We start from the raw sequence: 18,963 nt of genomic DNA on the forward strand, positions 1-18,963 counted from the left end.
CCGCGACAGGGTCCTTTGAATATTGGTATTAACTGGGCCCTGCCCAGCTGCCAGGCTGTGAACTTTCGGCAGCGCAGCCCAAGGTTGCCTGACCACATGGTGTGCTTTGGCTGCGTGGTGTAACTCCGGCTTCACGCTCCTGTCGGGGCCACATCTCCTGAGGAGGCTCCATCCTAAGCAGGGAGGGGGCGGCGTCACCCCCCGGGGGGGTTTAACACACACACAGATGCGGCGCTTGGGGCCATGGTCGGCGGTGGGCTCGCTGGGCTCAAAGGCCTTTTCCAACCCAAATGGTGCTGTGGTTCTATGGTTCCTATCACACCTTGACTCCTGCCTACCTTCCTGACAGCAGCGCCTGCCCTTGCCGTTGTGGCCATCTAACTGGTTTCGTGGCCGGGTGCTAAACTGCGTTGGTACAACAGAGCGGTCCAAGCACAGACCGCTGATCCTGGTGGGGAAGCGGGAACGAATGGCCAGAGTGCCGGGAGCAGAACAGCATACGGGCTCAGGAAGGGTGACATTTCCATCTTGCTGTTTTTAAACCCACCCCGAGCATGTGCGTGTTCCTGGGGTCAGAAGGAAAGCAGCACCCCCCCTTGCTGAGTTATAATAATTAATCATTTGCAGAAACTTGCCACACACTAAGACTTTCTTAATAAGACAGTGTTTTTTTTTTAAAAAAAACCAAGTAGTACATTCCTTATTTCTGGGTAATAAAATGTGAGCAACAGTAAAACCACAAGAGTTTTTAAGTTTAATTCCCGTATTTTAGCAGTTCAGTATTTCAACACATCATGTTTATATAGTTCTACTATACTTTCGAAAAGCAATTTAAATTGCAGTGGGACCAATTAAAAAGAAATAAAGATAGCATTTAACGACTCTAAGGAGATCAGTGCTTGTAAAACGATTTACATCTGAGGAAATGCTGTTTTGATGGAATATGTTTTGGAAAACACTGCTCATTTCTGGTTTGCCCTTTTCCTCCCAAGTTGTTTAAAAGATTATTACCAATACCTGGGTGATTCTTGTCTCCTTTTTTTTTTTTCCCCTTCACCCCCTTGTTTTGTTTTTTAAGTCCTCAACACTGCTTTGGGCCAACTGTGCGGCTGGGTGCTCAGTGCTTTTGCAGATGAGGCGGCTTTTTTGTGCTTGAGGAAGAACGTAGGAAATACAGGGAAGAGTTTGACTCCATGTTGAGTTGGTCAAGGCTGGTTCCCTCAAGGTGGAGGAAGCAGCGTTGTTTTGCCGTTGTTTGGGAATTTTCCTCTAAGTGGTCTTGAGGGACAGCACGTGGAGTCAGACTGGTTGTGCTGGGCAGCCTGTGGTGTTTTCAAAGGGTTACTTAGCATAGGGGGTCCTGAAAAAAAAACCAACCAAAAATCATTTGTGGAGTTAAGTATGTAGTAACTCCAGTCAAGATGTAGCTGATAAGGGTCTCTTGTTCTGAATGAGAACGTACATGCAAGAAACTTTTCTCTAATGTGTTTTAATCCCAAGCCTTAAGTCAGTTTGGTTTGATTTCTTCTGGTGCCTCCATTTAGCCAGCTTCAGTATGTCTGTGCAGCATCCAGAGTCATTTGGGTGTTGACTCCTGAATGAAATGTTTTGGGCTGCCACAAGATGAGTGGTCAGTAATAGCTCCATCTCACTGAAAGCCAAAGAAGTTGGAGTTGGGGCACTTGGTAAGAAGCAGCCATGGCAACACTTTGCATGGAGGAGACAGCACATAATTTTTTCAGGTTGGATGTGTTGGGGTTTTTTTGTTGTTGTTTGTGTGTTTTTTGCAAATGATTCTAATATACAGAGTTGGGCTTTTATTACTTCAGTTTCTGATCTCAGCTTCCAGACCATGATGCCAAGCAGATCATTAAAACCATCATGGGGTTTCCAGTCTCTCTTCATTACTAAAAGTTGTTTTGAAAATCTGGCAAAGCGCTCACGTTTGGGCAGTAGATGTGATAACTGGAGTGGACATCAGCTATATGTGGAGTTCACTAATGGAATGGAATAAATTAGTCTGGAAGGCACCTATGGAGGTCGCCTGATCCAAACCTCTGCTCAAAGGAGGGCCAACTCGGTAATTAAGTTATTAATGTTGGTTCCTAAGTTATGACGTCACATCCAAAGCACTCTTCCGTTAGACAGAAGTGCAGGTGGAACAAAGCCTCAAGGAGGCATGCTGTTTTTGGTTTTTGGTTTTTTTTTTCCCTCTCGAACCATTCCAGTCTCTTTGGATGCATCTGGGCTGACAGCACTCAGAGCAGAGAATACTTAGATGTCCAGGGTCTCTTTTTTAGCACAGGTGGTACAAAATTATTCTTGCCACAATAGTGTTGAGACGTGGTGTGGGTGTGCTGTAATCAAGAAACTGGGTGATGTGGGTGCTTAATTTTGGTCGTCTAAGGATGGCCCAGGGAAACATCCCTTTGGATCCTCCTTGCATTCCTTATTTTACCCATTTTGACTGAAGTGTGTTTAAAAATGCCAGTGTCCCCTGTTATGTTCTTCATGCAAGCACAAGGAATTGCATCTTCTCTCTCTCTTCTCCCATGGTTTCATCTTAACCTCACATGCACATGCTGTAAGCAATGAAGTCAGTAAATGAGTCCTTCTTGTATCTTCCTCCTCATGGGCAGAACAAAGGAGACGACATGATCCTGTAAAGCACACCGTTCGCTCATGGCTTGCCTGCTTTGGGGCTGACCAAGGGGTTGACCATTGGGAAGGTCAGTGCTTATGCAAAAATCACCCCTGTGCATTTTGTTAATTACAAGCAGACATTCTGTTCAGTCCAAGCCATCCTCAGACTGACCTCCTACTTGTTTTTTCCTCCCAACTGTCTAATAATTAACAAGCTACTTAATGCACGACAAAAGACCAATTAACCCTAAAGCATTTAGTGAACTACATGTAAATTAGTTGTAAAATGTTGCTGTAAACATTAAATGTTAGGCAATTACATAAACCAATAATTGCTAAAGTTGCGTTTAGAAGCTTAAAAAAAAAATAAAGTGCTTTGGTTCCGAGAACTCTGCTAATGGTTTTGTTTTTAACTACAGCAACCCCAGTCTGTGTAAGTCTGAACAGGCTGTGGCAGCTCAGATATGCTGTGTTGTTAGTAGTACAAGAAAAATAAAGGCATGCTAACCTTGTGCGCCTTTTGAAACCCCAGCGTGGTTGAAGAGTGGTAGAAAACCTCCAAAGGGTAGTACCTGGAGTCTAGAAAGAAATGGAAATCAGATAAAATAATCTGATTTCTTTCTGCTGCGGTAGGTGGTACCCCATGGTAAAGGGTGTTAAATTAGTTGGGTACCAGTTCCCGGTGATTACATGGACTGATGATTGTTTCCTTCAGTTTTGGGCTGTATGAAATGTTCCAGACCTCGCTAAAACCTCGGGGCTGGACAGGGTCTGGTGAGGTGTGAGCACAAGGGGTCTTGGCCACTTTACTGCGGTTGGGTTCATCTCTTTTCATCGTCTTGCTGCAGACGCCTTCCTGCCTCACAGATTAGCCTTTGAAAAAAGGTTAAGTGTCTTTCCTCCCACCTGGGCGGTGTGGTTTCAGACGAAGAAGCTGGTTTGCTTTTCTGCAAAATCTTTAATCCTCTTAATTGGCTGTCTCGCTCCGAGGTGGTCCGGTTCACCCACTGGTTCTCAATCCCCTGCTGCTGGTGTTCTTAAATAATTCATTTTCCTTGTACGTCTTGTGTACTTATTTTCCAGATTTTGGTTGACTCTTCCTTACATTTCATGTTTGCTAGTTTTCCTTTGACCTGGGCTTGTGGTGGAGAAAGTAAGAGGTTCCTAAATGGTTAATAAAGAGTTCCTGAAAGGCTTTGCCTCCTTATTCTGTGTATTTGTGCTTTCTTACTGCTTTGGAGGCTTTCTGTTTTTTTGGTAGAAGTACATCTCTGTGTGGCTCTCTTTGCATTCCATAAGTAGTCTCCAAATGCATCTCTAGATACCAAATTTCTCATTTTCCAGTGGGAGAAAAGTTCAGTTTGTTTAAACTAGCTTTCTTCCTTCCTCAGCTGTGGCAGTATCCTTTTCCTGAGTATATTGATCTTGATTACAGTACAGTCACTTACTGAGAGCTGGCCTGTGCTTAGTTTTACTGTGTAAATACATTGGATAACCGTCTGTCATTTTTCTTGCACGCAGTTTGGCTAGGATAGGTCCTGGTTGTATTCCTTTCCCAAAAGTGGAAATATTTTATATTTGATTGATTGAATTACAGAAATTTCCTTAAAGCAGTACAACTGCCTTCCAGTATAGGCAAGTCCTTGGCAAATCCACTGAAGCTATTGCCTTGCCTGAGTCAGTTTTCCTTCTTGTACTTTGTAGTCTGATGAGAAGATCTCTTTCGTTTTCTGTGTGGTAGATGCCAAGGTCAACCACAAAATCTGGCCGGTTGACTTGCAGCCAAGGAAGGGTATATGTTGCTAGCCTGACGTTGCTTTTCATGAACATTCCATTGGCCTTGTCTTGGTTTGTTTGTTGTTATTTTTATTATTTTTCTTTTTTTACAAACTTCTTTTATCTCAACTTGTTTTCCTTTCTCCAGCATTTGTTCTCGCTGTTGACATTTGCTATAATGCCTGCTGTGTGACACCCTGACGGTTTACCTCCCTCCCTCTCGCTAATGAGAGACCGTCTGCCACTTGGGACCTTCTATAAAGCGGCTCAAAATACGGACACACGTGTGCATCTCATCGGCTGATCTCCCTACGCAACCTTCCCAGTTCGCTGTGCAAGGGATACCAAGCAACCAGTCCTTTCTTATATGGAGGTTCTTACATGGTTTGCAGGTCTTGGTCTGTCAGGCTTCTGCTTTAGAGTAGGGGGCACACCTGGAGGCGTGGGCCTCGTCTGTGAAGCAGTGAGCCAGGTTTTTTTCCAGTGTAATGGTGTTTTGCGGAGGTTTAGAGCTCATGCAGGAGGTGGGGGGCGACTCCGTGGAGTCTGGAGGAGGCAGCAGCTTGAACTCTGCTTGCTGTTGCAAGGGGAAAGCGATGAAGAGCAAGAGCTGTAGAATGTCACCGGGCTTTTGGGAACAAGTTGAATCGGGAGTTTCTTTATGAGCAGGAGCGTGCTGCTGGCAGCCTAGAGCCATGCCGAGCCTGAAGTTAACGGCGGTTAGTTTTTAAAGGCAGGAACGAAACTGGTTATTGTGCCTTTATCTCAATAGGGTCTTTCTGCTACTGCAGCACCATCGCAAGAACCCTTTTCTGCATTGTTTTGACTCAGAGAGAGAAAGAAAATGCCCTCAGATAATTGATTTATCCACCAAAAGCTTTGCTTTGCCACGCTACTAACAGATGGTGCCAATTTCATCGGGATGTTCATAAGGTGCCCAGGGATGCCAAGGGAGGGAGGTACTGAGGACGGGCTTTTATCAGGATTTAAAATACGGAATAAATGTGGTCACCCAAAGCACTGGTCTGAAGAGATGGATCTATTTGATCGCACTGGTTTTGCTGCAGCAGGGAAAACCAGCCTCCAAGCATGACACTAACTGGTTTTGTAACTGCTCTGTTAGTCCAAATCCTGCTGCTCTCCTGGTCAGGGAAAGCGCTGTCTCAGGGTGGCCTTGCAGCTTTTTAGACAAAGTGGCTGTCAGCCTTTAAGAGCCAAAAGGGTGGTTTGTCACTGAATGAAGCTTTTCAAAAGATGATGGAAAAATAGAAAAGCCGAGCTTTTCAAAGCACCTCTAAGGAGGCTGGTGCCTTACACTCCAGATGAGGTGGCCTGCTATGCTCCAAATGGATGTAGGCTATCGAATTCACACATCAGTGCTTATAGCATGGAGATGTGTGTTTGTCAGGAGAGCCGGCGCGCAGCTCATGTCTCCATCACGTGGAGAGGAGGAGTGCCCTCCACACTGCCGCCAGCTCTGGTGAAGGCTGGTTCTGGTGATACCAGTGACAGACACCTCTCCATCTTCCTTCATCTCTTCATTTTCCCTCTTGGTCGCTGCTGTGCCCCTTCGCTGTGCTTCACTCAACCCAAGCAGGAGAGCTGTAATCGTTGCGTTCAAGACGGTGTCTGGTAACGAGCGCTGCCTTGAGTGATTTTTATACTCGGCGGTGGAAAGAAGGTCACGTTACAGATGCTGAAGAATTATTTGTCAGCCTTGAAAATGAGATCAACCTTGCTAGGGCTTCTCGTGTTAGTTGTTCTGCCAGGTTGGCGGTGCCCAACTTCAGTCTCTGACCCCTGGCACTTCACCCTGTGCGAAGTGAAACCGCTCGGATGGGTCCCAGCCATCGATCCCCCTTTCCTAAATAACGGTCCTGTTTACTAGGCAATGGAAAAATCAGACCTAATTTATTTAGCCCTCCCTCCTTCTTCTCCCCCAGCGATAATTTGTGCTGTTGAGCCGACAGGAGCCTGTGGCATCTCTCCAACGTGGTATGGGAAGCGGGGCAGGTGGTCATGGAGAAATAACGACCTGCAGAACCCTCTCAGCACGCATATTCTGCTCTTGTGTGCCCATTGGTCTCCCGCAATGATTTTACGGAATAATAACGCGCTTTTCTTGCCAGGCCTGAAGTGGATGAGGTATTTGGCAACATTCAAAACAGAGGGTGCAGAATGAAAAGAGTTGGAAGCAGAAAGCGTTGGATACCAGAGGCGTTGGGTACTCCTTGAAATACTGCCTGGCAACAGAGATGGGCTCCATTTCAGCCGGAGATGCTGGCTGAAAAGCAGGCGGGACAGAGGGCTCGGCATGCACCGAGGCTGCAGGAATAAGAGATGAAAATCCTCGCACGCGTGTGCTTGGCGTGCCTCCTCTGCCCGTTGGTTCTCCTCTGACGGGCCCTCGCTGAAGAAGACTTCTAGAAGTGCTGAAATGGTTAGAGCTGATGTGGAGATTGATTGAACGGGACAAATAGACAGTGATGAAACCCTGCTTGTGAGAAGAGCTTAATAAGCATAAAATTGGCTATTGCAGCCGGAGGGCTGGTTTTAAAGTGCAGAGAGGGAAGGGAAATTTCTTCTTGTCACTGCATGGAAGCTACAATTCAGAAGAAGAGCCCCGAGCTGTTATAGCTGTGTCCTTAAAAGTGTCACTGTACTCTCAGCATTACCTGAAAAAGGGGGCACAGGTAAACAGTTGGTGGTAAACCGAATTCATAGATTGGCAGGAGGGCTTGTAGCTGACGCAAGGGAATGACAGGTCTTATTCAGGGACTGCATCATGTCAGAACAGCTTTAAAATTGCCTGTGAGGGAACGTTGATGTGTTACAGTGTTGGAAAAGCGAAAGGTATCCGTTTTTTGCTCACCAGAGGAACGGGTTTTCTCTTGTGCTAGCGTATGTTGGGCAGATGCTTTGTGACCACGTTGTGCTGTTGATGCCAGTGGCAGTGCGGAGAGACTTGTGCAAGATCTCTGGTGTGATTAAGACATTTAAGATACTAGAATATGACCCCAGCAGCATTCTGGAGAGGTAAGCAGCACACAGCTCTGCAAGAGACTGCAAAAGCTGTTCTGCTTTAAAGAGGAAAACAGAGAGAAGCCAAAGAAAAAGAAAAACACTGAGAATTTGGGAGCAATTTTTGAACTTCATTGTGTATGACAGCCACTTGGCTGAATGGTTTAACTGGAGACATGACTGGTATTCAGGTCCAAGGAAGGTGTGATGCCAGACAGCATCCCAGTATCTGTGTGGCAGTGGGAAATGTTATGAAGCCAGAAGAAAGCCAGGCTTTCTCTAGATGCAGCTCTCTCTTTATTAAAGGCTTTTTGGCAACTGCTCAGTAATAGCTCCTTAAAAATGTGCTGCTGTAGCAGTTTCACACAACTTGAAGTAAGACGGCTGACCTCCAGGACTAGTCAGAAAATACTGTTGTTATCCGTATTTTCTAATGAATTGCTTGTTATGTGTTTTATATTGCGCCACAGCTTATAAGCAGTATGGTTTGTTATGGGGCATGAGCTATGGTACAGCAGCATGGGCTGATTGGTTAGTAAAGATAAGGGTCTGAGGCATCACTGCCTTTGATGTAATTAAAAATGGCACTTGGTGAATCCAGGAAAAGAAAAAAAAGTGACAGAAATCAGTGGAACCTTGCATTGATTTGAGCAGGCAGAGACTCGCGCTGTTAATATATGAAATATTCAGTCTGCCTCAACTCGCTAATCGTGTGTCTGTGGGAGGCTATCAATAATGCATTTCGTTTGGAATAGGCAGCTGCTGCTGCTCCTGGGGTGTTATATAGATATTATTGTTACTGTCTGCAGCAGAAAAAAAACAGGCAATTTTGGAAGACTCTTATTGACAGTCTCTCTCGAGCAGAACAATGTTGGGGAGGGTTGATAATTAGACTTTGAATGCGATGGTCTCTCTATCACACTGTGCGGTTGGAATTAGCAGTCTGTCTTCTTTTATAGGCAGTGCCTTTTATGTTAAGGCTGACTGACTTTTTCATTAGGTGCTGCTGCTTTTGTTTAAAAGGTTGCCAGAATGATGGTCCACCTTGCACACCTTATCCACCTGAGCTGTCTGCCATAAATGAGTCGATTCGAGATATTTTTGGAAGAAGGGTCCTTTTTCTGTCCCTGTATTTCCAGGGAAAGTTTCAGTAAAATATCTGTAGACAAAACTTTTGTACGTGACCTGAACAGCGCTGAAGACAAAGTGAGCTGAGAATGCTCAGCAAATTGTTACATAAAAGCTGCCATTCTTCTGGCACTTGAGAGAATATGTTATTAGTAAGCATTTGTCTAATACTGAAGATTTTTTGCAGATCAAAGACTTAATATATGCCACATGCTGCAGAGGAGCTTACAGTAGAACGTGTACAATCATGCAGTACAATAGTCCGGCAAAAAATGGATTATTCGAAAGGCGGTCAATGCTATTCATTATGTGCTGGAAAGGGTCACGATCCAGGGATGGGGGATATTTGCTTCGAGATGGATCAAGCAGCTTGAATAGCATTCTCCATTTTTGCACCCCATAGTTGTGAAAGGAATGGTCCCGGGTGGGAACTGGGTGGCGTGGTGAGTGTTCCCTGCAGCCTGCCAAGTTCTGCCTGTGGGACAGGTCTAATCTGCCTTACAACCAGCCAGCACCGAGTGCAGGGTCAAAAAGTAATCATTCTCTTCTAGAAGAAACAAAATAAGAAAAAAAAAAAAAAAGACAAAAAAAAGCCATTCTCACGCTTGCTTAGAGTGATTAGCTGGAGGGTTGGTGATGTAGAGGTGGGTTCTGTGAGAGCCTGGGAAAGGCTTGGCAGGCAGTCGCCGAGTGAGGTTTTCGGGTGCAAGCATTCCTGTGAAGCTGGCGTCATGCGTCAGTCTTCATGCGCTTGACTTCTTCAGTGGCGCTCAAGGATGCTTTTGCCGGAGAGAGCACTGGGGGAACCAGGAAATCAGTTTGCACCTGGGTGGTTCTGCAGAAACGGGTATTACCTGACTTGGCCCTTTCCCATTCCATAATGGGAATAACAGTTCTTAACCCGCAGAGGTGCAAGAATAGCACAGGGAACCTATGTGCCACTCTGTGACGGGAGCAGCGCTCCAGAAACGCTGAACAGTATCGCTAGTAAACTGAGAGAGCATCCCTTGCCTTACCCTGTGGCCTTGGCTCAGTGTGTCAGATGCTGTACACGAACTGTTAAAGATGTCCAAGACAATTTTGAGTGACTCCTGGTTTGGGGCGTGATTCCGTTTATGTCAGTCTTTCAAGGAAGCTGGTAAAACTGTGAGCCATAAAAGGCTTCCTTGCTTGCTTTTAGAGGTACTCTTAAGCCTCCGGTCATGTTTTCAATGTCAGATCTTAGCCTGGTCTCGATTCAGAAGCTTTCCTCTGCAATTTTTGCCTAACTGAGTAGCTGCACTAGCTCTTGCCTATATAAATTGAGCCAGGTAGATGCAAAGCAAGAATCTCACTGCGAAGTCAAGATAGTGTGAATTCTGGTCTTATCAGCGATGTGCAATCAGCACCGGTCCAGGTTACTGCTGCTTCTGATGACACCCCTGTTGTGAAAGGGGACCAAGGGCAGATAGTAAGCGTCCACAGTCTGCCCTGCAGCTGGAAGTTGTTCCAAAGGAGTATGAAAATTAAAGTGAGTTGCAGTATTTTTTTTTCCCCTAGTCTGCTGTCCTGAGGAGCAGTTTTGCTCTGCCTGTAGCCTGCAGAGCTCTGTACTTGTGTTCCATCACTTGTGGTCTGCAAGGCGTGAAGCCTAGGGTAGGGAAGGGGTTGTTGCTGTCAGGGGGGTTACGATAGTAAAACTATTTTTGCTGGTCTCATTGGCAGTGCTGATGGAAGCAGGGGGGTTTGTCATCTGTTATCCTTAGTAGAAACTTGCCCCTAGATAGTGCATTGAATTGCATCTAAAAACACTCAGACTCTGGGGCTTGTCTATGCAAGAACAGCCAGGAGAATGAATAGCAATTGATCAAAGGCATAAACCATAAGGGAAATGATTAAACTGCCTAAGGTCTTGACATCAACACACAATTAAAATTGTTTTGGGTAATGGATTCGTTTTGGAAGCGAAGTCAGCTAAACTAGGGAGAAAACTACTTTAAATCTGATAAAAGTGTCTGCACAGGTGTTTCACTTAACTGGCTCACTGACTTCAGATGGATCTGAACTGAGTTTGGTTGAGTGAGGGCAACCCCAGAAATTAATGGGAGTATAATCATGTCCTATTTTAATAAGTGTATTTGGAAAGCACGTTTGACAAATAGCCTTCCTCGATAATGTTACCACAGGCTTTGAGGAAGGATTTACAGGTCTTTTGGGTTTTTTTGTAGCTGCTGATGTACTTCAGAGAAAGGGAGAACTTTATGAGAGATGGTCTCTTTGGCCTCGAATGGAGGAAGTGGTCAACTGAGGTGCAGGTCCCAAGGGTATTTAGAAGCATCTCTAGTAACATCAAACAGAAAAAGCAGGAGGAAAACCATGCTGGTTGATTGAAGAGACTGTTTTTACTTGTACATCAACACAAAAGAGCCCGCCACCCCGGAGCATTGTACACCTGGAAAGCCACACTATAACCATCTTCCAGCCACAACAAGCGAGACGCTTGTACCTTGGCACCGAAGCGGGAGGTGACTTCAGGATACTGGCCAGTACCGTGGAGCCTGGTGGTGTTTCCATGCGTGGCAGGGAGCACCGTGGGTGCTGTGCCGGCTCCATCGCTCCGGGCAGCGAAGGAGGGCTCCCCAGTGGAGCCAGTGGCTGCGGGAGTGGGGCTGACGTCGGGCTGGGAGGTTCGGCTCTGGCTGATGCGAGGTTGTCGTGCTAGAACGTGTCTCTGTTTCTGAGCTCCCTGAGATTTCTCTCTGTTGATGGAGATTGGTTTTGCCTTTGGGAACCCGAGGGTATAAATTGTACTTGTAATTGGCCTGAACTGAACTAGGAGAAACTGCTGATGTGTTCGTCCTCTTCTGCAAGTGATGTATTTTATAAGCTGCCTCATGGACCGCTTGTGGCTGAACATGAGAACAGGAAAGGGAAAAAGGGGGAGGTAAGACGTGTCATTTACGGATGGCAATATCTCTGTTTAAGGGTTGTATTGGAGCATTTCACCATTTACATTTAATACCTTAATTCCTCTCCCCTTCAGGGGAAAAATACACCCCTAGCCATCTAAATCTGTGGATTAGCATTTTCTCTGCTACATATGTCTGCTGATCGTCAGATTGTTTCTTGAACGAGATAGTGAGGAAAACAATATTAAAACAACAGCGGTGGTGGCAGCTGATCCTGTTGTTACTGGTGCTGGTTCCAGCAGCTCCTAAACTGGACGAATTAGGTAGAAGCAAAGGTGATGGTCAAGGCTGGGGCAGGCTGGCTGGGCTGGTGCTCAAAGGTTGGGCAGGGGGAGGCCTGCAGAGTTCACCCCCCAGGTTAATTACTCTCCAGTCCTTAAGCCTGATACTCAGCTGTCCGCCCCGCGCTGAGCACACAGTGTTCGCACCGGAGATTAAGATGAAAATATGTTCTCCTTGCTAAAGAGAGCACATAAACAACCCATAAACGGCCCATTAACCTACAAAATTGCAATAAAGAACGTGGGGTAAAGCAAGCAATGGGAGACTTGTGACCCAGCAAATGCCTTAACTGGATTTTGAACCTTATCATCTGTGCTAAATGCGACTAATAGGAAATTTGCAAAAACAAAGGAAAGAAGAAAAGAAAGAAGTGGGGGGGACCGGGACGTATGATGCACATCCAGGTTTGGTGGGAGTGTTTCTGTAGTTACTCTCACGATGCGGTTCAGCGAGCAAAAATGTTGTGGGTAATTGTGGAATTACCATGTTACAGGATTGACTGTCAGGGTAACACTTCCATGCAATAAAACCACGTCAAAATGACTGAAAGAGATAATTTTCCCATCGGCCGCAACCGATGCCTTCAGCAGCTCTAGGAGCTCTGCAGCACTTCTTGCACCAACCGCTTGCTGTGCTCCACGTTGCTTTTGGAAGCCATAGGATGTAGATCTATTTTACTGCTTTTCCAGCTGTGATATTTAAATTCTGTTTGGAATAGAAAAATATATTGAGAGTCCTTAGTGCAGATGGAGGGGAAGGCGGTGGAAGGTGCGTGTTAGGGGTGCTCTGCCAGCAGGTCTTGCTCTTCATCTGAAGGACAACAGCAGAGTTCAGACAGCATCAGCCATGAGCTGCAGTTGTCCAGCTGAAATTCCCCAGGCCCTTTCCAGTGCTGTGGAACCGCTGAACAGCAGGAGAGCGGCAGCCACTCGATAGTGGTGGTTTTCATCTGGGTTCGAACTGATCGAGGGAAGAGGAGAAAGTAGCTCATGGGACTCTGCAGGCTCACACAACAAGCTGTTTTCTGTTCTTTTGGCCAGGCATCATCTTTTAATTCTCTGTGTTTAAAGGCCTTCATTCACTGAATCTTTAGCCTCAATTAGAATAGGTATTTTTTTCCCTACGTACACCTAGCGGGAAATCTCTGCCCTGGAGCATGTGCGAGAAGTTGAACCTTCCCTCCTGCTGCTTGTGCATGTTGGTTTCAGCATGAGCTTCTGGCACCAGCAGTTGACTGGGGCTGAGTCTAAAGATGGGCTTGAGTGTTGTGCCTAATTGCCTTTTTAGAATAGGAGAGGTGTAATTATGTATACTAATGTTGGATTTAAACCTGTTTTAGATGCAGATTTTGAGTCCAAATTGCTTTTCTAATTGCAAGGACAATTTTCCTGCATAAGGTTGTATGTTTGCAGATGTACTTTGGAACTGTTCTGCAAAGTGCATCCGTTGGATCCAAGTCAAATAATCAAATGCTCATTGTGCTCTCAGAGATTCTGAGAAATGTATCTGAGCAAAAAAGATAAATTCTGGAGGAACTAGTGGTTATAGAAAAGCACTAATTACCGAGAGGGTTAATGTGTATTTTTCTATAACTAAATGCCTGCAAATTCAGCCCAGCAATATTTTTCTCTCCTGTTAGGAGCATATAAAATAAAAACCTTTAGTTTTTGTGGGAAGTGATGGGTTTTCTCAAAGGAAGGACATGTGGGAAAGCCCTCGTGTAGCCAGTCTGGGAATGTTACTGCACGATGGGCGACGTGCGGCTTTTGGGAGGTAGCAGCAGAGATGCAGAACAGTCGGTCTGTGCGGGAAGGCTGCTGCAGCACAGGCATGGGGAGAGTCGTGGTTGCAGTAACCAGGACTGCGGCACAGTCCCCTTGAAATGCTGAGCCTGGGAAGGGAGGGGTCATAGGCACTCACCTGTAGTCACCAGGTGGGAAGGGGATGCATGCGGGGTTAGTGAGTTGTGTTGGGGATTGGTAAGGGCTGTGCTATGCAGATTTATGGAGAAGAGTGGTAGGGACCACTTCTCAGGGAGGTGGAAATGATGGGGGAGAGTAGATGGGGATTTTTGGAAGCAGGTGTAGACCAGCACTGGTTTGGGGTGCCTCCGTTGGGTTACAGACATGACGGTGATGTTGGAAAAGAGGCCGATACACCTAGCTGGCAGCCGGAGAGGCCGGCTGTTACGCTCCGTACTAAGGGTTGGTCAGGGCTTTTATGGTCTTTCTTACTGGGATTGTGTTTCTGTGATGGAAAGGCAGTGCTGCTGAGGACTTTGTGATGGGAGAAAGGAGGAGCATGTAAATGTCCCTGCTCCCGCTGAAGGGAGAAATCACTTCCCAGCCCATTTAGCAGGACGTGCAGAACCCTGAAGACCCTTTCAGAGGTTGCCTTCTCAGGTGCTGGGCTGGGGTGTTAAAGAAGGGATGTGTGGCTCCTCTATAAACATGTAAAGCCAAAAGACTGGCAGGTGCTGGGGTGCCCAGTGACCTGTACTGTCGATACCACCCTGGTGTGAGAGCCGCGGGGGTTTCCAGGAGCGCGGCTCCGTGCATTATCCCTCCGACGTGAGCTGCGGAGCCAGCGCAGGGCAGTGTGCTGGGATGCCCAGGGAATTTTCAGGGAATTTGTGACTGCAAATAAACTTCCAATAGAAAAGAAACCTGGGTTACGTTATGAAAGCATCATCGCCCTAACTGATGAAGAAATGAATTCGCATCAACCTTTGCTGAATAATTTCAGAAAAAAGCTATGAAAGTTTCTTAAAAAAAAGGGGGGGGGGGGGGAGGGAAGGGCATACTTCTTACTGGTTCTTTTTTTCACATTATGAATTGAGACTTTGTTTACCCTGGAAAAATCAATGGTGATTGGACACCTGGTGTAATTAATTATTTTGCAACAGACAGACAGCTGATCTTTTGAAAAGAGAGGAGTTTTTAGCAGAACCGTTCAAAGTTCATAGTCTGCTGTTTAACTCTAATGCTAATAAACATTCAGCAGAAAGGATGTCTGTCTTAAAATTTCGCATGACCACACCTTCATTTTAAGGTAATATGATCAGAAAAAAATGGTAGCACCCAAGAAGTCCTCCAGCAAGGTGACTTTTGTGGCATGAGCTCCAGTTGCCTTTGGGAGATGCCCTTAGGTCTTGGGATGTGGACAGCGGTGTTCTTGGGTTTTAATTCGGAAGCATGTGCATTTCTGAGGCAGGAAGGGGTTTCTGCTAATTTTTCTTGAGCTAATAATGCAAATGAACTTTGCTTGCACTGTCAAAGGAGCGTGTGTTGAACCCAGTTTCTTTTACCTAAATGGGCAGTCTTTTCCTAGTGGGAACAGTTGGTTTTTTTTTTCTAGTGCATTGGTGCCTGACTAAACACATTGGGTCGCATTATTCATGTATAGATGGGAAAACCTTTCTGTTAAATATTCCTGTGTTTTCCAGTGGTAGGTCTGGGGAGGTTACAGCCTGCCCTGCAGGCCAATGGGAGCCCGAACCTCGTGCCAGGGAGAACGCTAGCTATGGGATGCTGTCCCAGCCAGCCCCATAACAGTTTGGCTGGAACTGGTTTTATGTCATATAAAAAAGGGGGTGAAGGATCTCAGTGGATCAGAGTACGAAAGGTCCTTGGGCACGCACCATAGAGTGTATTGGTTTTGAGCTCGATAGCGCTTTTTTTTTTTTTTTTTTACAAGGGCTGCAAATTGCTGTAACACAGTTAAAGACTGTAGGAAGAGGCAAGTTTTCCTGAACTTTACTCCCAGCTTGAACTTTTAAGAAGAAAGGCAAGGAAGGGGAGAGAGGGAGATAGACGTACCCTTGCTCACGCCCCTCTGTCTGCGGCCACTAGGATGTCAAATGGAAAAGGCAGCCCGGAGAAGCAGCTGAATGGCTTTGGGGAGAAGGGGAAGGAGAGGAGCCGCACGTCTCTGGTCATCTCTCAGGCTGTTAACCGCAGTATTTTCACCTCTGCAGTCTCCCCCGCTGCTGAACGCATCCGCTTCATCCTTGGAGAGGAAGATGACAGCCCAGCACCCCCGCAGCTCTTCACGGAGCTGGACGAACTTCTGGCCATTGATGGACAAGAGATGGAATGGAAGGAGACCGCAAGGTGGGTTGGATTTCCTTTACCCCAAAAGGGAAAGGCAGCTGCACAGGACCCCCATGGGAAACCACTTTTTAACATTCAACCGGGATAATATCTGTGCTACAGGTACAGTTGCCTGTATGGTTGAAATTACCTTTCTCTGATAAATGAGAGAATTTGAGGGTTTGTTGAAATCTTCCCTTAAACCAAAACCTAGAAAAAACATAGAGTGCCAGATTTATTTGAATAATTTGCCTACAGAGAGCCAACAGACCAGTGGGCTTGTTAGTGCTTTGCAAAGAATGACAATGTCTTGGCCAGAGTTGTTAGAAATCGGTGCCTGAATAGAGCATGTGTGTCAAAACTACTTCTGTTGCCCAAAGGTAGGTTTGAGCCTGAACCCACCGCACACCACAAGTTGGGAAATCTTGGCTGTCCCCCTCTCCCAGCCAGTTACTGATGAAATTCCTTTTTTACAGGCAAAAAACCCCCGAAGTTTTTTTCTTTGACAAAGTTATCCAAGGTGTGTGTTGGCTGCTGGTTGGGGTTGCCTGCTCTGAGTTTCTTGGTTGGGTTCTCTGCCTGTTTCTTTGATGCTGCTGTTGGTTTGGTCAAAAAACGATGCCAAAAAACTGGTGTCTTTTTTTGATCTGGTTGACACAAGTTACGTACAGTTCATATCTGAACACCACCAAAAAAGAACATTGGATTGGATTTGTGATCTAAAGGCTGCTCTTTAGCCTCTAGCCTTATAAAGTTTTGATTTTTTAATACAGTAAAAATATTTTTCTTGGTTTTGCTTTAAAAGGTAAACCCCTAATTGCAGTCTGGTTGCTGGGAAGGGCTGAAGCATCCCACTAGAAAGAGATGCTTACCCAGCCAAAGGGCAGTCCGGGGCTCTACTTTCCCTATTCCCAATCCCCCTCATTAACTTGAGGCTTTTCATTTTCCTTTATTGTGGCTGGGCTAAGCTCTTTCTCCACCTTCCCCTCTACAAGGGCACCTACTGTGTTCGTAGTTAGCCCATGTTGTTCGGTTACCTTAATCTTCTTTAGCTGCAATTTAATGAACCGCTCCACCACCTACCCCTTTTACCCCCTTACCTTTATTTTTATTTCTCGGTCGCTTGGAGAACCTATTTAAAGACTTTACACCTTTTACTCTTTAACTTCTTACTTGGTCATCCTTTTCTCCCTTTATTGCTTTTCATCCCTCTGACCGTTATTTCAGTGCTTGCATTTAGTCATCTGCACTGCCCGCCTCTGCTTTTTACAGCTAATTATGCTTTCCTCTGTCCATGCACAGGTCTTTGGGAGGGTGTTTTAATGACAGTTAGTTGAAGCTTTTTCATGATTCAGACCTTAGAGTGGCATTTCTTATTGAGCATACTTATCTCTTGGGTCCCTCCTTTCTAGTATGAATATTGGGAAGCGCCATTTTCCTTAAATCTGCAAATTTCAGCCGTTAGAAGAAAGGTGCCCCTTGCCTGGTGTGGCGAATCACAAAGCACGGCCATTTCTTGAGGGACATGGGTCAGGAGCCCTCAACTATTCACATTCAGAGCACCTTCTAGTGGGATGTGCCTGCACTCCTCCTGCTGTCAGCTAGCTGTAGAGAAGAGAAGTTTTCTTCTCCTCTGCCAAATGATTTCTGGTTTTATGTGTTTTCAAATGTCTTTGGAAGATGTGCTAGACGGAGCTGTATATATGATGCTCCATGTAAATTTTAGATATATTTAGATATATACATTACATGCTTTAAGCATCCTGTTGAGACACTGTGTAATTCCTGAACTCGGCCCCGCCTCCTGACTCGCGTGCTATTTTGTTGGTAGTGATCTTGCATAGTGTATGATTGCTCAGGATTTTTCAGTTTTGTTCTGAAACGACTTTATCTTGCATAACAAATCTGTCAGTCAGCTACTGAGCAGCTCCTGCTATGGGACATCCCAGCTGGAGCTGGCTCGCTCCATGCTTTGGCAGGCAGAGGGGCTGCCGGCCATGCAGCTTGCCACAGCCCTTTGGTCTAAGACTTGAAAGAGCATGGAAGCTGTCAGGAAAGAAAGTTTAGCAAATGATACTGTCCTTTCCAGAGCTGTTCTGGTCAATAGAAAAATAAATTGGTACACATCATGGAAAACTTCCAGCAAGAACCTCATGGCTACTGATGCAAAGATGTCTCCAGAGGGGACCTTTAGTTGCCTGTCCTGGTTCTTGATTCGTGTAAGTTCAGCTGCATTGCAACCCCAGTATAAAGGGGGCTATTGTAGTCACCTGGCACGCGGTGACATTTCTGAAGGTAGGTAAGCACCAGGGCTTGAGGGCATTGTACCCCTTTGCAGGGTGCTATTGCCTGTGTAGCCCATCGCGGTGTTGGGCCACAGTTCACCAAAAAGGGCCATTTTGGAAAAACATCCTTAATGTACTCCGGGGTTTTACAGCAAAGCCCTGTAAATGTGTTAGAAAGAGAGCAGTAAAAGGGAAGGTTTATTGCTGTTAAAAGGTAGCCTGAAGGTTTGAGTCACCAGGTGGGTGCTTCTTGTTCGTTGTGTTGGTGCTCATAATCCATTTGGTGCAGAAGGGAGAAGTTCTTCCACTGACATGTGGATGTTGGCATTTTGGTGGCAGTTACAGGTTACAGGGAAAATTAGGAAAAAGACCTGAAGCAGCTGGAGGCCAGCACTCTTACTTTGAGGTTCAGGATTTGGGGACTAAGATGTGTCCACCGTAGTGTGGTGGTGGTCATTCCACAAGGCAGGGAGATGGTAGAAAGATCATGAGACTACAGAGAAAAGGAATGAAAGAACTGTGGGATGGTGGGTAGGTGTTTTTTTAATCTTCTATCATTGTTTCTTTTTTTATTATATAAGGCTCTGTCAGGCAGCACATTTATATCCTTCACCCTTTCATGCATTATAATATTAGCACACCTTTTACACGATCCTTTTCGAAGCTCTGAAAAGAATAATATATAGAAAAAAGATGGCTCCTGCATCTGGCTGAGCAGAGATCCTAGCTGCCCTTGCAGTGCGCGCACACTGCCTGCGCCGCCGGTGGCCAGCCGCGCTGGAAGCACAG

General features: G+C 45.9%; 1 protein-coding gene across 10 annotated transcripts in view; it reads left to right on the forward strand.

The window, feature by feature from the left end:
• Positions 1 to 18,963, forward strand: part of SLC4A4 (solute carrier family 4 member 4) — a 236,856-nt gene that overhangs the window by 125,896 nt on the left and 91,997 nt on the right. For all 10 annotated transcript variants that reach the window (XM_055700701.1, XM_055700702.1, XM_055700700.1 and 7 more), the window contains one exon: positions 15,775 to 15,910. In XM_055700701.1, coding sequence (XP_055556676.1) covers positions 15,775 to 15,910 — 136 coding nt within the window. The remainder of the gene's footprint in view (positions 1 to 15,774; positions 15,911 to 18,963) is intronic.

The sequence above is a fragment of the Falco cherrug genome, chromosome 1 (genome assembly GCF_023634085.1).
Source record: "Falco cherrug isolate bFalChe1 chromosome 1, bFalChe1.pri, whole genome shotgun sequence".
In the NCBI taxonomy this organism is placed as follows: Eukaryota; Metazoa; Chordata; class Aves; order Falconiformes; family Falconidae; genus Falco; species Falco cherrug.